At 43.0% G+C, this 17,928-nt stretch overlaps 1 protein-coding gene and 1 non-coding gene across 3 annotated transcripts in view; both read left to right on the top strand.

Annotated features, from left to right (window-relative positions):
* The window catches only part of PRKCQ (protein kinase C theta), a 159,514-nt gene that overhangs the window by 59,216 nt on the left and 82,370 nt on the right, over positions 1-17,928 (top strand). For both annotated transcript variants that reach the window (XM_060006009.1, XM_060006007.2), the window contains 6 exons: positions 6,676-6,838; positions 8,552-8,583; positions 8,679-8,764; positions 11,742-11,871; positions 15,775-15,884; positions 16,660-16,777. In XM_060006009.1, the coding sequence (XP_059861992.1) occupies positions 6,676-6,838; positions 8,552-8,583; positions 8,679-8,764; positions 11,742-11,871; positions 15,775-15,884; positions 16,660-16,777 (639 nt within the window). The remainder of the gene's footprint in view (positions 1-6,675; positions 6,839-8,551; positions 8,584-8,678; positions 8,765-11,741; positions 11,872-15,774; positions 15,885-16,659; positions 16,778-17,928) is intronic.
* Positions 5,450-5,557, top strand: LOC132421250 (U6 spliceosomal RNA). Its single transcript, XR_009518539.1, has one exon. It is a non-coding gene; the product is annotated as a U6 spliceosomal RNA (small nuclear RNA).

Here is a 17,928-nt window from a genome sequence, read left to right as displayed (position 1 = left end):
AACCTCCATTTTTTGTATTTGGAAAAAATAAATAGAATAAGTCATCCAAGAATCTTCAAGCTACTTAAAATCGTGGTTGTAGGAACTATAATCATTAAGTTCATTACCCTTGTTTTAGTGACGCTGATTATTTTTGTTATTTCTTTCTTGTTCGCCATGTCACACTCTCTCACATGCTAGAGTTTCCATCGTGCTATTAAACCACGACTGCCTTGCTGTTGTGTGTTTTCTTTGGGCCTGGGCTTCAGCCAGGGCTGATAGTCTCACTGGTATTCTCGGAATTCTACCAGCCTTTTGGGAAGATGTCATTTGGGTGTTGGGCACTGTGGACAGTTACTACCCAAGGTACCTTCACCAATATCCAGAGCCCAGGGTGAACTGAAGAAATGTGAATGTGATGATTTGATGTAGGTGACTAGGTAACATCCAGGATTACATTTTTTTTTTTTTTAATTGCAGTGATCTGTTCATCTCTGGCCCTTTCCACATTGACCTGTGTAATCTATGGCTGGTGCCTCTGATTACTGTGGGCCTCAGGAACCAGAGCATAAACAACTTCCCAAAGTTCTTTTGTCTTCAGAAGTCTGGCCAGCTCCCTCCTACTTTTTCTTGTCCATAAACAACCAGATACAAAGCATCCTGGGACCTTAAAAAAAAATGTCGTTTCCAACTTACTGTCAGTAACCACGTTATTCTCTAGAATTACAGGTAAAGTATTTACCGCTTCCTGCCTTTTCTGGCTGAATCATCATTGACAGTGAATAGGAGAGGCTGGTAAATACCTGGAATGTTCTGACTTTTGTTTTTAAAAATTGAAAGAGGATATAGCTCAGTGTCATGAAAGAGGAGTGAAGGGTCAAGCCAGTAATCCAGCCTCATGGTTCCAATCCTATAACAATACACCCTCTGATAATCCTGTTATGGAATTAAGGTAAGATGCTTCATATTGAACCAACCTTAAGAAGTACTTAGGAGAGGGCAGACAGCAGAAGCAAGAAGAACTACAATTCTGCAGCCTGTGGAATGAAAACCACATTCACAGAAAGATAGACAAAATGAAAAGGCAGAGGACTATGTACCAGATGAAGGAACAAGATAAAACCCCAGAAAAACAACTAAATGAAGTGGAGGTAGCCAACCTTCCAGAAAAGGAATTCAGAATAATCATAGTGAAGATAATCCAGGACCTTGGAAAAAGAATGGAGGCAAAGATCGAGAGGATGCAAGAGATGTTTAACAAAGACCTAGAAAAATTAAGGAACAAACACCTAGAAGAATTAAAGAGCAAACAAACAGATGAACAATACAATAACTGAAATGAAAAATGAACTAGCAGGAATCAATAGTGGAATAACTGAGGCATAAGAACAGATAAGTGACCTGGAAGACAGAATGGGAGAATTCACTGCCACGGAACAGAATAAAGAAAAAAGGAAAAGAAATGAATACAGCCTAACAGACCTCTGGGACAACATTAAACGCAACAGCATTTGCATTATAGGGGTCCCAGAAGGAGAAGACAGAAAGGACCCGAGAAAATATTTGAAGAGATTATAGTCAAAAATTTCCCTAACATGGGAAATAGCCACCCAAGTGCAGGAAGCACAGAGTCCCAGGCTGGATAAACTCAAGGAGAAACACACCAAGACACATGGTAATCAGATTGACAAAAATTATTGAAAGCAACAAGGGAAAAATGACAACATACAAGGGAACTCCCATAAGGTTAACAGCTGATTTCTCAGTGGAAACTCTACAAGTCAGAAGGGAGTGGCACGATATCTCAGTGGAAACTCTACAAGTCAGAAGGGAGTGGCACGATATATTTGAAGTGATGAAAGGGAAGAACCTACAACCAAGATTACTCTACCCAGCAAGGATCTCATTCAGATTTCAATGCAGAACTCAAAAGCTTTACAGATAAGCAAAAGCTAAGAGAATTCAGCACCACCAAACCATCTCTACAACAAGTGCTAAAGGAACTTCTCTAAGTGGGAAACACAAGAGAAGAAAAGGACCTACAAAAACAAACCCATAACAATTAAGAAAATGGTAATAGGAACATACATATCGATAATTACCTTAAACGTACATGGATTAAATGCTCCAACCAAAAGACAGGCTCACTGAATTGATACAAAAACAAGACCCATATACTGTCTACAAGAGACCCACTTCAGACTTAGGGACACATACAGACTGAAAGTGAGGGGATGGAAAAAGATATTCCATGCAAATGGAAATCAAAAGAAAGCTGGAGTAGCAATACTCATATCAGATAAAATAGACTTTAAAGAATGTTACAAGAGACAAGGAAGGACACTACATAATGATCAAGGGATCAATCCAAGAAGAAGATATAACAATTATAAATATATATGCACCCAACATAAGAGCTCCTCAATACATAAGGCAACTGCTAACTGCTGTAAAAGAGGAAATCGACAGAAACACAATAATAGTGGGGGACTTTAACACCTCACTCACACCAATGGACAGATCATCCAAACAGAAAATTAATAAGGAAACACAAGCTTTAAATGACACAACTGACCAGATAGATTTAATTGATATTAATAGGACATTCCATCCAAAAACAACAGATTACACTTTCTTCTCAAGTGTGCATGGAACATTTTCCAGGATAGATCACATCTTGGGTCACAAATCAAGCCTCAGTAAATTTAAGAAAATTGAAATCATATCAGCCATCTTTTCTGACCACAATGCTATGAGATTATAAATTAATTACAGGGAAAAAAGGTAAAAAACACAAACTCATGGAGGCTAAACAATACGTTAGTAAATACCCAAGAGATCACTGAAGACATCAAAAAGGAAATCAAAAAATACCTAGAGACAAATGACAATGAAAACACGACAATCCAAAACCTATGGTATGCAGCAAAAGCAGTTCTAAGACGGAAGTTTATATCTATACAAGCCTAACTAAAGAAACAAGAAAAATCTCAATCTAACCTTACACCTAAAGGAACTAGTGAAAGAAGAACAAAACCCAAAGGTAGTAGAAGGAAAGAAATAAAGATCAGAGCAGAAATAAATGAAATAGAAACAAAGAAAACAATAGAAAAGATCAATAAAACTGAAAGCTGATTCTCTGAGAAGATAAACAAAATGGATAAACCTTTAGCCAGACTCATCAAGAAAAAAGAGGGAAAGGACTCAAATCAATAAAATTAGAAATGAAAAAGAAGTTACAACAGACACTGCAGAAATACAAAACATCATAAAAGACTACTACAAGCAACACTATGCCAATATAATGGACGACCTAGAAAAAATGGACAAATTCTTCGAAAGGTATAACCTTCCAAGACTGAACCAGGAAGAAATAGAAAATATGAACAGACCAATCACAAGTAATGAAATTGAAACTGTGATTAAAAATTTTCCAACAAACAAAAGTCCAGGACCAGATGGCTTCACAGGTGAATTCTGTCAACGATTTAGAGAAGAGCTAACACCCATCCTTCTCAAACTCTTCCAAAAAAATTGCAGAGGAAGGAACACTCCCAAACTCATTCTACAAGGCCACCATCACCCTGTTACCAAAACCAGACAGAGATACTACAAAAACAGAAAATTACAGACCCATATCACTGATGAATTTAGATGCAAAAATCCTCAACAAAATATTAGCAAACAGAATCCAGCAACACATTAGAAGGATCATACCCCATGATCAAGTGGGATTTATCCCAGGGATGTAAGGATTCTTTAATATACACAAATTCATCAGATACACCATATTAACAAACTGAAGAATAAAAACCATATGATCATCTCAATAGATGCAGAAAAAGCTTTTGACAAAATTCAACACCGATTTATGATAAAACTCTCCAGAAAGTGGGCATAGAGTGAACCGATTTATGATAAAACTCTCCGATTTATGATAAAACTCTCCAGAAAGTGGGCATACAGGGAACCTCCCTCAGCATAATGAAGGCCATATATGACAAACCCACACCCAACATCATCTTGATGGCGAAAAACTGAAAGTATTTCCTCTAAGATCAGGAACAAGACAAGGATGTCCACTCTCGCCACTGTTATTCAACATAGTTTTGGAAGTCCTAGCCTCGGCAATCAGAGAAGAAAAAGAAATAAAAGGATTACAAATTGGAAAAGAAGAAGTAAAACTGTCACTGTTTGCAGATGACATGATACTATACATAGAGAATCCTAAAGATGCCACCAGAAAACTGCTAGAGCTAATCAATGAATTTGGTAAAGTAGCAGGATACAAAATTAATGCACAGAAATCTCTTGCATTCCTAAACACTAACAACAGAAGATCAGAAAGAAATTAAGGAAACAATCCCATTCACCATTGCAACAAAAAGAATAAAATACCTAGGAATAAACCTACCCAAGGAGGTAAATGACCTATACTCAGAAAACTATAAGACACTGATGAAAGAAATCAAAGATGACACAAACAGTTGAAGAGATATACCATGTTCTTGGATTGGAAGAATCAATATTGTGAAAATGACTATACTACCCAGAGCAATCTACAGATTCAATGCAATCCCTGTCAAATTACCAGTGGCATTTTTTACAGAACTAGAAAAAAAATCTTAAAATTTGTATGGAGACACAAAAGACCCCGAATAGCCAAAGCAGTCCTGAGGGGGAAAAAACGGAGCTGGAGGAATCAGACTCCCTGACTTCAGACTATACTACAAAGCTACAGTAATCAAGACAGTATGGTGCTGGCACAAAAACAGAAATAGATCGATGGAACAGGATGGAAAGCCCAGAGATAAAGCCACGCACCTGTGGTCAACTAATCTGTGACAAAGGAGGCAAGGATATACAATGGAGAAAAGACAATCTCCTCAATAAGTGGTGCTGGGAAAACTGGATAGCTACATGTAAAAGAATGAAATTAGAACACTCCCTGACACCATACACAAAAATAAACTCAAAATAGATTAAAGACCTAAATGTAAGACCAGACACTATAAAACTCTTAAAGGAAAGCGTACGAAGAATGCACTGTGACATAAATCACAGTAAGATCTTTATTGATCCACCTCCTAGAGTAATGGAAATAAAAAACAAAAATAAAGAAGTGGGACCTAATGGAACTTAAAAGCTTTTGCATAGCAAAGGAAACTATAAACAAAACGAATAGACAACCCTCAGAATGGGAGAAAATATTTGCAAACAAATCAGAGGACACAGGATTAATCTCCAAAATATATAAACAGCTCATGCAGCTCAATATTAAAACAACAAACTACCCAATCCAAAAATGGGCAGAAGACCTAAATAGGCATCTCTCCAAAGAAGACATACAGATGGCCACGAAGCACATGAAAAGCTGCTCAACATCACTAATTATTAGGAAATGGAAATCAAAACTATAATGAGGTATCACCTCACACCACTTAGAGTGGCCATCACTCTACAAACAACAGTGCTCACTTCGGCAGCACATATACTAAAATTGGAACAATACAGAGAAGATTAGTATGGCCCCTGCGCAAGGATGACGAATAAAGACGCAGACCTACTAGAGAATGGACTTGACGACACAGGGAGGGGGAACGGTAAGCTGGGACTAAGTGAGAGAGTGGCATGGACATATATACACTACCAAATGTAAAATAGATAGCTAGTGGGAAGCAGCCGCATAGCACAGGGAGATCAGCCCGGTGCTTTGTGACCACCTAGAGGGGTGGGATAGGGAGGGTGGAGGGAGGGAGACGCAAGAGGGAAGAGATATGGGGATATATGTATATGTATAGCTGAGTCACTTTGTTATAAAGCAGAAACTGACACTCAATTGTAAAGCAATTATACTCCAATAAAGATGTTAAAAAATCAGCAAAAAAATTAAAAAAAAATCTACAAACAACAAACGCTGGAGAGGGTGTGGAGAAAAGAGAACCCTCTTGCGCTATGGTGGGAGTGTAAATTGATACAGCCACTATGGAGAACACTATGGAGGTTCCTTAAAAAACTAAAAATGGAATTACCATACAACCCAGCAATCCCACTACTGGGCATATACCCTGAGGAAACCATAATTCAAAAAAACACATGCACCCCAGTGTTCATTGCAGCACTATTTACAATAGCCAGGTCATGGAAGCAACCTAAATGCCCATCAACAGATGAATGGATAAAGAAGATGTGGCACACATATACAATGGAATATTACTCTGCGATAAAAAGGAACGAAATTGGGTCATTTTTAGAGACATGTATGGACCTAGAGACTGTCATACAGAGTGAAGTAAGTCAGAGGAAAACAAATATCGTATATTAACGTATATATGTGGAATCTAGAAAAATGGTCCAGATGAACCTATCTGCAAAGTAGAAATAGAGACACAGATGTAGAGAACAAATGTATGGACACCAAGTGGGGAAAGTGAGGGGTGGGATGGGATGAATTGGGAGATTAGTATTGACATATATACACTAATATGTATAAAATAGATAACTAATAAAAATGTGCTGTGTAAAAAATAAATAAAATTCAAAAAAAAAAAAAGCAGCACTTGGGGTTTGCTGGTCTCGATGCTTGTCTCATTCCTCGTCAGTCTCTTCCCTTCCCCATCTCCCCCAGCCCCGCTCCCCCAAGCTCTGACAGTCACATGGCAGAATGTCACTCTGTTCCCTGTCCTCTTCCTGCAGACACAAAGGACATGAGTGAATTCGAGAACGAAGGCTTCTTTGCTCTGCACCAGCGCCGAGGAGCCATCAAACAGGCCAAGGTCCACCACGTCAAGTGCCATGAGTTCACGGCCACCTTTTTCCCACAACCCACGTTTTGCTCCGTCTGCCATGAGTTTGTCTGGTATGGTAACTCAGCATTGCACTCCAAGCTTCAAGTTATGCATTCTGTCGCATCTTCTCGATCCACCAGGTCTGGCATGCCCCACCTTGGGGAAGTGTGCCGGAATAGGTACCACCTGAGAGTTTCCAGTGGCCTCACCTGGATGGAGAAGGTTCAAAGGGTGTGACTCTCTAGAACATTTTCATAATATAACTCTTGTAGAGCCAGGAAACCAGCCTCCTTAGGAAAGGTTCCAAGGACTTCAGTTTCCAATTAAATGGGAGGCTTATGGGGGTGAGCGGGAAGGGAAAGAAGAAGGAGAGAGCTTTATCGTAACCACAGTTTTACAGCCAAAACCGCCACCAGCTCAACAGCCCAACCGTGCTGCTACTAATGTCTGCAAAAGGCAACACTTGCCCGTTGGAGCTAATGGGTTTCAATGTTTACAGGGCTCTTGGGTGTCTTAAGAGCCCTCAAACAGAGAGATTGGTTCAACCCTCAGTAAACACACAGCGAAGGCTATGGGGGAGTGGAGACTTGAAATGACTCCTATCTCTGGCCTCAGCCTCCTCGCCTCTTCTGGGGTGTTCTCTCCTTAACCCCTGTGTAACCAGGGTATCCAGAGGTCAAGTAGACTTTTGGTGGATTTCCATCAACTGTCTTCATCTAATGACTTGAACCTCCTTCCTTTCTAAGAGTGAATGTTACTCAGGCTTCGGTCTTAAGCTTGAGAATTCATTAGTTGCACATATTCTCAGATACTCAGAGGAAATAAAATGTTATAAAATAAAATGTTATAAATGTAGATATCTTTGCTTATCTGTACTGAGCTTAGCGAGACATTGAATTTTTAAGCGTAGACGTGGAAATTTGCTACCATGATCCCGTGATCCATTTTTTTAAATATTAATTTAAAAATTTTTCTCTTTTTTTGGCTGCATCGGGTCTTAGTTGTGGCATGCGGGGTCTTTTGTTGAGGCACGCAGGGTCTTCCATTGCGGCACACGGGCTTCTCTAGTTGCGGCAGTGTGCGGGTTTCTCAGTAGCTGTGGCATGCGGGTTTTCTCTTCTGTAGTTGTGGCGCGCGGGCTTAGTTGCCCTGCGGCATGTGGAATCTTAGTTCCCCAACGAGGGATCGAACTCGCGTCCCCTGTATGGGAAGGTGGATTCTTTATCACTGGACCACCAGGGAAGTCCCCCACCCCCCGCCCCCGCTTTATCCATTTTTGGTCAGGCATTTTTATCTCTACATGTTTGTTTGGAAAATATGCAAACGGGAGGGAAATCAACAACTCCTTATTTATCTAATTATCAGACTTTTCACAAAGCAGGTTAAAATAAAAGCACAGGGCTTCCCTGGTGGCGCAGTGGTTGAGAGTCCGCCTGCCGATGCAGGGGACGTGGGTTCGTGCCCCGGTCTGGGAAGATCCCACATGCCGCGGAGCGGCTGGGCCCGTGAGCCATGGCCGCTGAGCCTGCGCATCCGGAGCCTGTGCTCCGCAACGGGAGAGGCCACAACAGTGAGAGAGGCCCGCGCACCGCAAAAAATAAATAAATAAATAAATAAAAGCACATGTTAACACTCTTGGCTAATAATAGACTAGTGCTTCAGATCAGAACATGCTCTGTGATGGCAGAAAGCTATGGGATCTTTCTCTTCATCTTTTAAATGTTTTTGCTACTACTGTTGACTCAAAGGTCCATATAAATGTTCAAACATGTGCTTTATTGCAGGGGTCTGAACAAACAGGGCTACCAGTGTCGACGTAAGTCAGAAGGATTTCTTTTGTATTATCGTCATTCTTTTCGTTTAGTTGTCCCTTAACTTCTGAAATCTCAAGCTGTAGCCATTTCGTTTCAGAATGCAATGCAGCAATTCACAAGAAGTGTATCGATAAGGTTATAGCGAAGTGCACGGGATCAGCTGTCAACAGCCGAGAAACCATGGTACGGATCTAGATTCCTCTCTGTCTGAAATACGATGATTTTGTCCTGATTTTTACAGCCCGCTCTTTCTTGTTCCTAATGCCTGAATTTGAATGCTTATATTTTTCCTTGCACACCCTAAAACCCTTTCCTCTCCAGTGGTGATGGTTACTGAGATCCAAAACTAGGGGATGAATAAGAGAGCACAAGAAGAATTTTAATGATTCTACCTTTTCCAGAAAACCATCACAGAAAGGTGGCCAGAAAGCATAGTTCTGATCAATTATGTGAGAACGACTCCTGTGGCATCTACAGCTAGAAGTGACAGTTAAAGAGTAGAGGCAATGGTTATAAAATGCAGATGTGAGCGTTGACAAGGGAGGGTAACAGATATGTAATTCTTATATTGAGAGGCAAGTACTTCTTTCAGAATGAACTTTGAGATGTATCATCTGGGGGCAAGTTAGACTTTACTCTGTGGGAGAGGGAGGCAGATGGAGCTGCAGAGAGAGAGAGGCAACCAAAGCAGTCAGTCTTGGCAAGAAGGGAAGAGGTCCAAAGCCACATGGACATGAAACTCTGACGGACAGGAAGGAGTTGGAGAGATGGTTGTAGGTGAAGGTAGGTTTGCAGATTTGGGGAAGGACGGATGAGGGAGCTTCCCTTAGATGACTTAGGTCCTCGATGAAGTCTGAGGACTAGGGGAAGAAAGAAGGCAGCAAGTGTCTTTGAGGAGGAAGAAGGAGCTCTAAAATAATTATCTCATAGATGGCAGGGCAAGGGGATTCAAGAAAAGCAGCAGGATTGCCAAGCACAGTTGCAAGTCCATTTGAGTTTAGGGCAGCCATCTCCCGGGTGTGTGATTTTCTCCAGCAAAGGGGTAGGCAAAGAGACAGCAGATCGGTTGGGTTTTTCCAGAGTAGAATGTCTTTTAAAATTTAGAGCCAGAAGGGGATAATCTCCTGTTATGAGTGACTCTGCCAAGGCTCAAAGAGGTTGAAGTAGTTTGTCCAAGGTCAGCCACTTTCACCTGGCAGACTAGAATTCGGATCTCAGTCTCCCAGACTAAGGCTTTTGTTGTTGAAATCACAGTGCCTCTTTTCATCCCGCCCGCCTGCTCCCTTTATCTGATGCCTTCAGCTTTCCTGGCAAAATCACAAATTGTAAGCATGACTGTGAACTTCAATGGCTAACGTCCAGTAGGACTAGAATGAGAGCCACAGGTCAAATTTTAAACTTTCAAGTAGCCACATGAAAGACCGGAAAAAGCAACAGGTGGAATTCATCTTAACGATATACTTTATGTAACCCAATCTGCTCCAATATTATCATTTCAGGATAGACTCAATATACAAAATTGAGATATTTTACATTGTTTTTTTTTCATACAAAGTTGTCATAATCCAGTATGTATTTTACACTTACAGCACATCTTTTCAACACCTTGTAAGTGTTGGCCCACGTGGGTGAGTGACTGTCGTGTTGGAAAGTACAGATGTGTAGTCTTTCGCAGACACATCTTGAAGCATTTGGACTTGGGTTCAGGATTTGAAGTAGAAGTCTCCTAGCCTGGACCTTGACATCACTTGTTCATATTTATGTGGAAAAGTTTCTACGAAATAGGAGTTCTGAAAGGCACTTTTTCTTGGTTGAAAATATCTCGAGTAAGTGCTGGGCAGCTTTTAAGCCATTCTAAGTAGCCATTCTAAAGACTAAATGCTGACCGGAAGCCACCATGAGAATATGTATTCCTTTAACAAATAAGGCCACTTTACTGTACATGTTCTCAAAGACATTGTTTAATTAAAAACTTTTGTAGAGACTTTAAGTCTCAAGTAAATAAAACTTTTTATACTGCACAAGAATATTGGTATTCTTGCCGGGAATCAAAGTGCCTGATTTTTTGTTGTTGTTAATGTAATAAGTTTGATTAAAGGGGAGAATTTAAACTCTAGAACACTTTAAAAAAGAAAATCTTCACTGTATCTACTATCAGCATCCCTCTGTCATCTCCCTTCTCTCCATCCCTCAAACCATCACATTTATTTTGAGAGAGCGAAGAGTAATGGTGAAAGAGGGGATGGGCTCAGATTCGGACTGTCAGGCTCATAGATATCCCAGCTCAGTTGATGGCTGTGTGTCCTAGACAAGTGTCTGGCCCTATCTGTGCTGAACCTCCCCACCTATCAAAGCAGGATACTAACAGAGGCTGCTTCAAAAGAGGTATTTTGAGGGTTGTATGAGATATATCACACATGTAAAAGATAACACGTGACGTGTCTAACGTGTCTATCACAGCACCTGGCAGAACTGTTATCTACCTCTTGTCTCTTCGGTTCATGTATAAGCAGTGTGAAAAGCCTTCCCACCTTGGGCTCCCACACTAATAAACCGATCTCTCTAGAGGAGGCATTATGTAACATCTTCCAAAGGTTAAAGCACTAGCGCTAGGTTAAAAGAGAAAAGGAAATATTTATATTAAAATAGGAAGGGGGGGGCTTCCCTGGTGGCACAGTGGTTGAGAGTCTGCCTGCCGATGCAGGGGACACGGGTTCGTGCCCCGGTCCGGGAAGATCCCACATGCCGTGGAGCAGCTGGGCCCGTGAGCCATGGCCGCTGAGCCTGCGCGTCCGGAGCCTGTGCTCCACGATGGGAGAGGCCACAATAGTGAGAGGCCCGCATACCGCAAAAAAAAGAAGGGAAGTACGTTTACTTAGCTCCCATTTAAATAAATAACCCTGGTCTCCTCTTCCTGAAATCTTAGCCCGTCTGTGGGAAGGCCGCAGACTTGCCCCCTTGCCCTTGACCTAGAAGAGCTAACGGCTTCTTGTCTCCTTTGGACATGACTATAAGGCTTGACAAGTAAAAATTATGGGTTCTAATAAACATCACTGCAGTGGTTTTATTATTCTGTTCACTGTGCTGAAGTGTCTGCTAAGACGTGAAAAGCGGGGAAGTGGGGACACACCGACCATCACGCATTCTTTTTCCCTTTCAGTTCCACAAGGAGAGGTTCAAAATCGACATGCCACACAGATTTAAGGTCTACAATTACAAGAGCCCCACCTTCTGTGAGCACTGTGGGACCCTGCTCTGGGGCCTGGCGAGGCAAGGCCTCAAGTGTGATGGTGAGTTTAATGAGCGTGGCCCCCCTGGAACCCCCTGCGGATGGATTTGCAGCTTTGATGGAGAGAACCAGGGAGCGGGGCGGGGCGGGGGGGAGAATGGAGATGACTGGCTTCTCCGTCCAGCCCGGAAGAGCCCCGTGATCCTGAATGAGCAGTTCCCCGATAACAAGCCACTGCTGTTCTTTTCCTTCCACCTGTCCCCACCCCATGCCTTGTTTCCCAGAGAAGTGCCCAGTCTTCCAGGTCAAATGTCACAGCCCCTGGCCCCGTGCCTTCTGTGGTACCTGCCTGATTCTCCTCTGACTGGCTCCCTCCCCTGGAGCTGCCCCTTCCTGACCTCCGCAGCCCCAGCCCTGCCCCTGCTGCTCTCCTTAGCACCAGCGAGTGCGATTCTGTCTGTGGCTCCATGAGGGAGCGAGCCTGGCACGTCTGTTTCGCTGCTGGTTAGTCCTGCGCAGAAAACTGCCTGACTTAAGCTGGCGAGCCTGTCCCCAAAGCGTGCTGTGAACTCCACGTGCACGGGAAGAGGCCCAGCTCTGATGCTGACGGCCTGAGAGCAGAGCCCGAGCCTGCTGCCCTCCACCGTGGAGTTATTCAGCCGGACCTTGAGAAAAAGCACAAGAGCTCTCTTTCTCTGCAAGTCCAGGCTGCGAAGGCAAAAACCTTTAGAAACTGAGATGCTGTTATGCCAGGATTAGGGGGTAGGGAGGAAAAAGTCCAACAAGAACTAACAAAGTACTTCTGCCCTTGGAGTGCAGCTGAGGGGAGGACAGAGCCCAGATAACATTCAAAACAGAGGTGCCTCGCTCAGCAGGGACCTTTGTATTTTGTTTTATTTAAAAAAGTTTTTTTAATGAAGTATAGTTGATTTACAATGCTGTGTTAATTACTGCTGTACAACAAAGTGATTCAGTTATACACATATATATATACACATTATATGTGTGTGTAGATATATATTATATACATATATATACATTCTTTTTTACTATATATTCTTTTCCATTGTGGTTTATCATAGGATACTGATTAAACACAGAAGCCACTTTATTTTTTCTGGGCAGCCCCATTTTAACTTATGCCACTGGCTAATGCGTGTCGTATCTTTTAAGTGATAAAGGGCGCCGACCTAAGGAGGAAGATCACCCTTAGCTGCCTGCCTGTCCTCATCCCAGTTGCATCCACGTGTCTGGTGGAGCCTGGAGTGACATCTTAATGGAGGCGGGAGGGGTTAGGTCTCCAAATCATTACTGAAGGCAAACCCACAGGTAGTCAAAATTCACCTGAACAGTCCCTCCATCACCCAAAGTACCACCACGCACTTTCCTCTCTACACCTGTTTAAGAGTCCGTGGGTGGGTGGGCTGGGCGTTGTATAGAGTGTCTTTAAGAGTCGTAGGCAACAGGTAATATTGGAGTGTTCTGCGGGGACAAACGGACAGGAATAATCAGATCCCCGTCTGCTGGCACCCCGGTTCCTGTGATACTCTCACTTGTCGGGTTTTCTTTCCCTGGAGCCCAGGCGCCCCACCTGCAGAGGCCGAGCTGGTCCCAACAGCACGGTTGTGCCTCTGAGCTCAGAACTTCCAGGATTCCTTGGCATTGTTCCACCACGCCCTGCTGGGTTCTGTCCTTTTCGAACATTCCTTCTTCACTCCATTCTCTTTCCTCATTCCCTGTCCTCCTGTGCTTCCTTAACCCTACTCCCTCTCTTCTCTTCTCCCCTTCCTCTCCCCTCTCCTCCCCCCTCTCCTTCCCCAAGTCACTCCCTGGAACCCCCAGAGGCTGGGCGCTGTCTGCCCCCCTCCATGCCCTCATGTGCATCTCCGCCTCTCACTCTCTCCCCTGGGTCTCTCCCCGCCTCTTCCTCACTCTCTTTTCTTCTTACTCTCCTGTAAGCCTCCTTCCTAGGTAGGGCCCCCACTCCTCCTGACCCTGTCTCCTTTCTCTCGCCACTGAAATTGCCATGAAAGCAGTCATCTGGAGGGACTGTTTGCACTCACCGAGGTCCAGTTATCACCTGCTAGGTTAGTAACAGACTTAGGACGTTGTGATCCTAGTGGGCACGGAGCCTCTCTTCACGGCACATCAGAGAGGAGCTTAGATCCGCTACAGTTTTAAAGAGCAAGGTGCCCCTCCCCATATCCTCAAGTCCGTTCTCCAGTAGGTCTGTGTCTTTATTCCCGTCTTACCCCTAGGTTCTTCATGACTTTTTTTTTCTTGAATTCCATATATATGTGTTAGCATACGGCATTTGTCCTTCTGACTTACTTCACTCTGTGTGACAGACTCTAGGTCTATCCACCTCATTACAAATAGGGAGGGTGGGAGGGAGGGAGACGCAAGAGGGAAGAGATATGGGAACATATGTATATGTATAACTGATTCACTTTGTTGTAAAGCAGAAACTAACACACCATTGTAAAGCAATTATAGCCCAATAAAGATGTTTAAAAAAAAAAAAAGAGCAAGGTGCTCGATGCTCGCTACATACCTCCCTCTACCTTGCAGTAAATAAGTAGTAAATGGGGCCGCCCAGCGTAAAACCTGCATCCGGGAGCCAGGAGGAGTCAAGCTAACGAGGCAGAGTTCAGAGGGCAGAAGCCATTATGAGCAGCACCTCTACTATATTAAAGGTTCCACTTCAGGTGGATTTTTATGACTTTATACTGGGATGAGTAATAGTTTATGCTTACCTACTAGAAAATGCTGTTTTATTTTGTCTTGTTATGAACTGTTTAGTGAAAACTAAAGGTGAAGATGGCTAAAATTTCACCTAAATATTTCAAGAATATTTTATTGTAGTAAATAATAAAGATGAAAGAAAAGTTGTCTTTCGTGAACACCTGTTGGAGGCCAATCACTGTGCTAAGTTTTTGCACACAAATGGGCAAGTAATAAGGTAAGAAGATTAAAATGGCATGATTTTAGATCTTCTCCTGCCTAATTCCACTGTAACAATCCCTGTTGACATACCTTTATAGAGCCTAGCAGGACGTGAGATCAGAGTTCTATCTGCTGGTGTTGGGAAATCTTTGGTACCTTTATTTGTGGCATAACGGTGATGTTTCATAAGCAGAATTTGTATTTTTCTAAGACTAATGACACGAAGCGATATTGTCTTTACACAGACACACAGGTGCCCGACCCCCAGTACAAGAAGGCTCCCACAGTCACAGCACGGTCGTGCTGTTTTTAGGACTAATGGATCAGGATACTCCTCCAGCATCGTAGGTCTCAGAGCTAGAAGCCTATACAGATCACTTAGTTCAAGTAGCCCAACTCTCCCATGTGGTGAGAACACGGTCTCCGGACACTTTCCTTCCTTTCACCCCCGCCTCTCACATATGCACAGACCACCCCACTGTCTCAATTTCCATTTCGATGGAGGCTGTACCCTAGGCTTCAGCCTAGAGGGTGGAGAAGCCTCTCGCAGCCCACGTGGGAAAGGGGATGCTTGGACCCCAGTCTAAGTGGCAGTGAATGACCTTCCACCCAGCATTCCACATTACCACCAACTTATTTGCTGGGATCATCCCTGGAATAAGAGCCAACCTCAGTTTTTCACTCTCAGCGATGGCACAGTGGACATGCATTCTGGGAGCAGCCTTCCTCCCCATCCACAGGCTCTGGTTCTGCCTTGAGCGGAAGTCACTTCCCAGCAGCACGCTGAGGAGCATCTGGTGTGTGGGTGAAGGTCTCAGGGAATCAGAGGTGAATGTGCGGTGGCATAAAAGCCCTGCCCTGGTCTGTTTGCCTTCAGTGTCTCCCTCTGCTGGGAAGATGGCGCCGGGGATTTGCCAGTGATTCCTTGGGCATACATGCACCTAAAACAGATCACGGGCAGAGTCCGTGGAAGTTGGTTCTGTTGCCCTTGTTCAAGGTGTCGCTTTCTTCCTTTCAGCATGTGGCATGAACGTACATCACAGATGCCAGACAAAGGTCGCCAACCTTTGTGGCATAAACCAGAAGCTAATGGCTGAAGCACTGGCAATGATCGAGAGCGCTCAACAGGTAGGAACGGCTTTTAGGGGACAAGTTCCCACAATTTCAGCTCAACTAGGACTATTCCAGTCCCTTTGCCCTGTGCTCTGTAGCAGCTCTACAGGGCGACGTGGACTCTATTTCTGAGTACTTGCCTTGACACTGACTTTCATCTTCGTGTCCACATCCCCCGCTTGAGATACTTATTTATTTAATGCATTTGCATCGTGTGGATCTTTATAAGATCTTAAATTCTTCATGGAATGAGCAGGGGAAGAAACAAATAAATTCATTAAAATTATTGAGGATTCATTGCCAGTTTTATACCTATATATGACAACTATATAATAGCCTGGGGGAAAAAACATATTTGCTAGAATCATCCCTAGAATGCCTTCAAAACACTGAGTCCAAGGCAACTTTTGCCTTGCTACTTATTGGCATGCCGAATCCTCACATCCAGGGACGAACCCTCTTTAAGAATTGGCATTGCCCACGTAAGCTATTTTTCCATCCATTGGCCTTTGATTCTTATTTGTGACCGAATAATGTGGATAGCATGGGATAAACCAGTTGGCCCCCAGAAAAGTATGCAGGAAGCGAATACGTTCTGCTGCTACGTAAAATATGATAGACGTCCGCAGGATATGGGATCCCTGAGAGAGTGCCAGGGGGAGGGAGAGATTTGGTTATCTTACACATTTAGGGATCTGAAATGGCTTTCACGCCCATGGACAGCAGGCTGCACTGTCCCGTTAATGGTGGGTGGGTAGGTGGGTAGTCTGACTCTTTGTTTGTAACCCAGGCTCGCTGCTTAAGAGACTCTGAACACATCTTCAGAGAAGGTCCAGTTGAAATTGGTCTCCCATGCTCCATAAAAGGTGAAGCAAAGCTGCCGTATGGACCAGCACCGGGGAAAAAAGGTAGCTACCCTGATCCACCGTAGAATCGTCAGTAATTCACCTTGATTAACCTGAGTCCTCTGGATTTAAATTCTCCACGTACCTGGCCTGATAAACGATTCTTTTCTAGTTCGAGATTACAGACCTAGCCACCAACAGAGAGTCTCCTACTTCTTAGAAGTATTATAAAACCAAAATATACCCCACTAGAAAACCTTCATAAGCAGGTGGTGGTGGTGAGAGGTTGAGGTGGGAGAAGAAAATGCGGCATCTCTGGAGGAAACAATTGCAAACTTTTTCTTAGAATTTTAGAACATTACTCCCTGCCGTGGTTAAACAGTTTTACAGAAATAAATCCTCCATAGAGCTCTAGACTAGGAATGCCACAGACCATCTTATTCTGTACCTTTGAGACTTTTCTGGAAAGTTTTAAGATTAGAAAGGGGATTATGGACACCAAGGGGGGAAAGCGGGGGCATGGTGGGATGCATTGGGAGATTGGGATTGACATCTATACACTAATATGTATGAAGTAGATAACTAATAAGAACTTGCTATATAAAATAAATAAATAAACTCAAAAAAAAAAGATTAGAAAGGGGAAGAATAGCCTAACGTCCTTAACATTTCTGATGTTATGGAAGTTTATCCAGCCTCCTCTTTGAAGGTCCTTCATGAGAGGATATGACCATGTGATTCTGAATAGTTTTCAGCATACATTATAAAATATTTTCCTTGGACTTAGAATACGAAAGATAAACCTAGAGATCGGAAAATAAATGTCATTATTCCAACCACAAAAAAAGACATAATTATGTGATGTGATACAGGTGCTAACTATCTCGTGATATCACAGTAGATAAATGTGTCAATCAACATGTTATGCACCTTAAATTAGCACAATGTGATATGTCAATGTATTTCAATTTAAAAGAAAGGAATGTGATAAGGGGGTCGGAGGAAGGCTCCAAAAATGTTTTTCTACACCTTCTCTGGCAGGAGGTGAGGAATAAATTGTCCTGAAAATTTTTTAAAGAAGGGTTTGGATTACATTTGGGAAGGGTCTCCGGGCAGAGGAGTAGACCTTGTGTCTCAGACATGATCAAGGTAGGTAGTATCTTGACTCGAAGACTGTGGCGAACGATGCATTTCAGATCTTTAACGATCTGCTC

The sequence above is a fragment of the Delphinus delphis genome, chromosome 2, assembly GCF_949987515.2.
Source record: "Delphinus delphis chromosome 2, mDelDel1.2, whole genome shotgun sequence".
Lineage (NCBI taxonomy): Eukaryota > Metazoa > Chordata > Mammalia > Artiodactyla > Delphinidae > Delphinus > Delphinus delphis.
The sequence above is the reverse complement of the archived record's forward strand: the minus strand, read 5'-3'. Positions and strand labels throughout refer to the sequence as shown.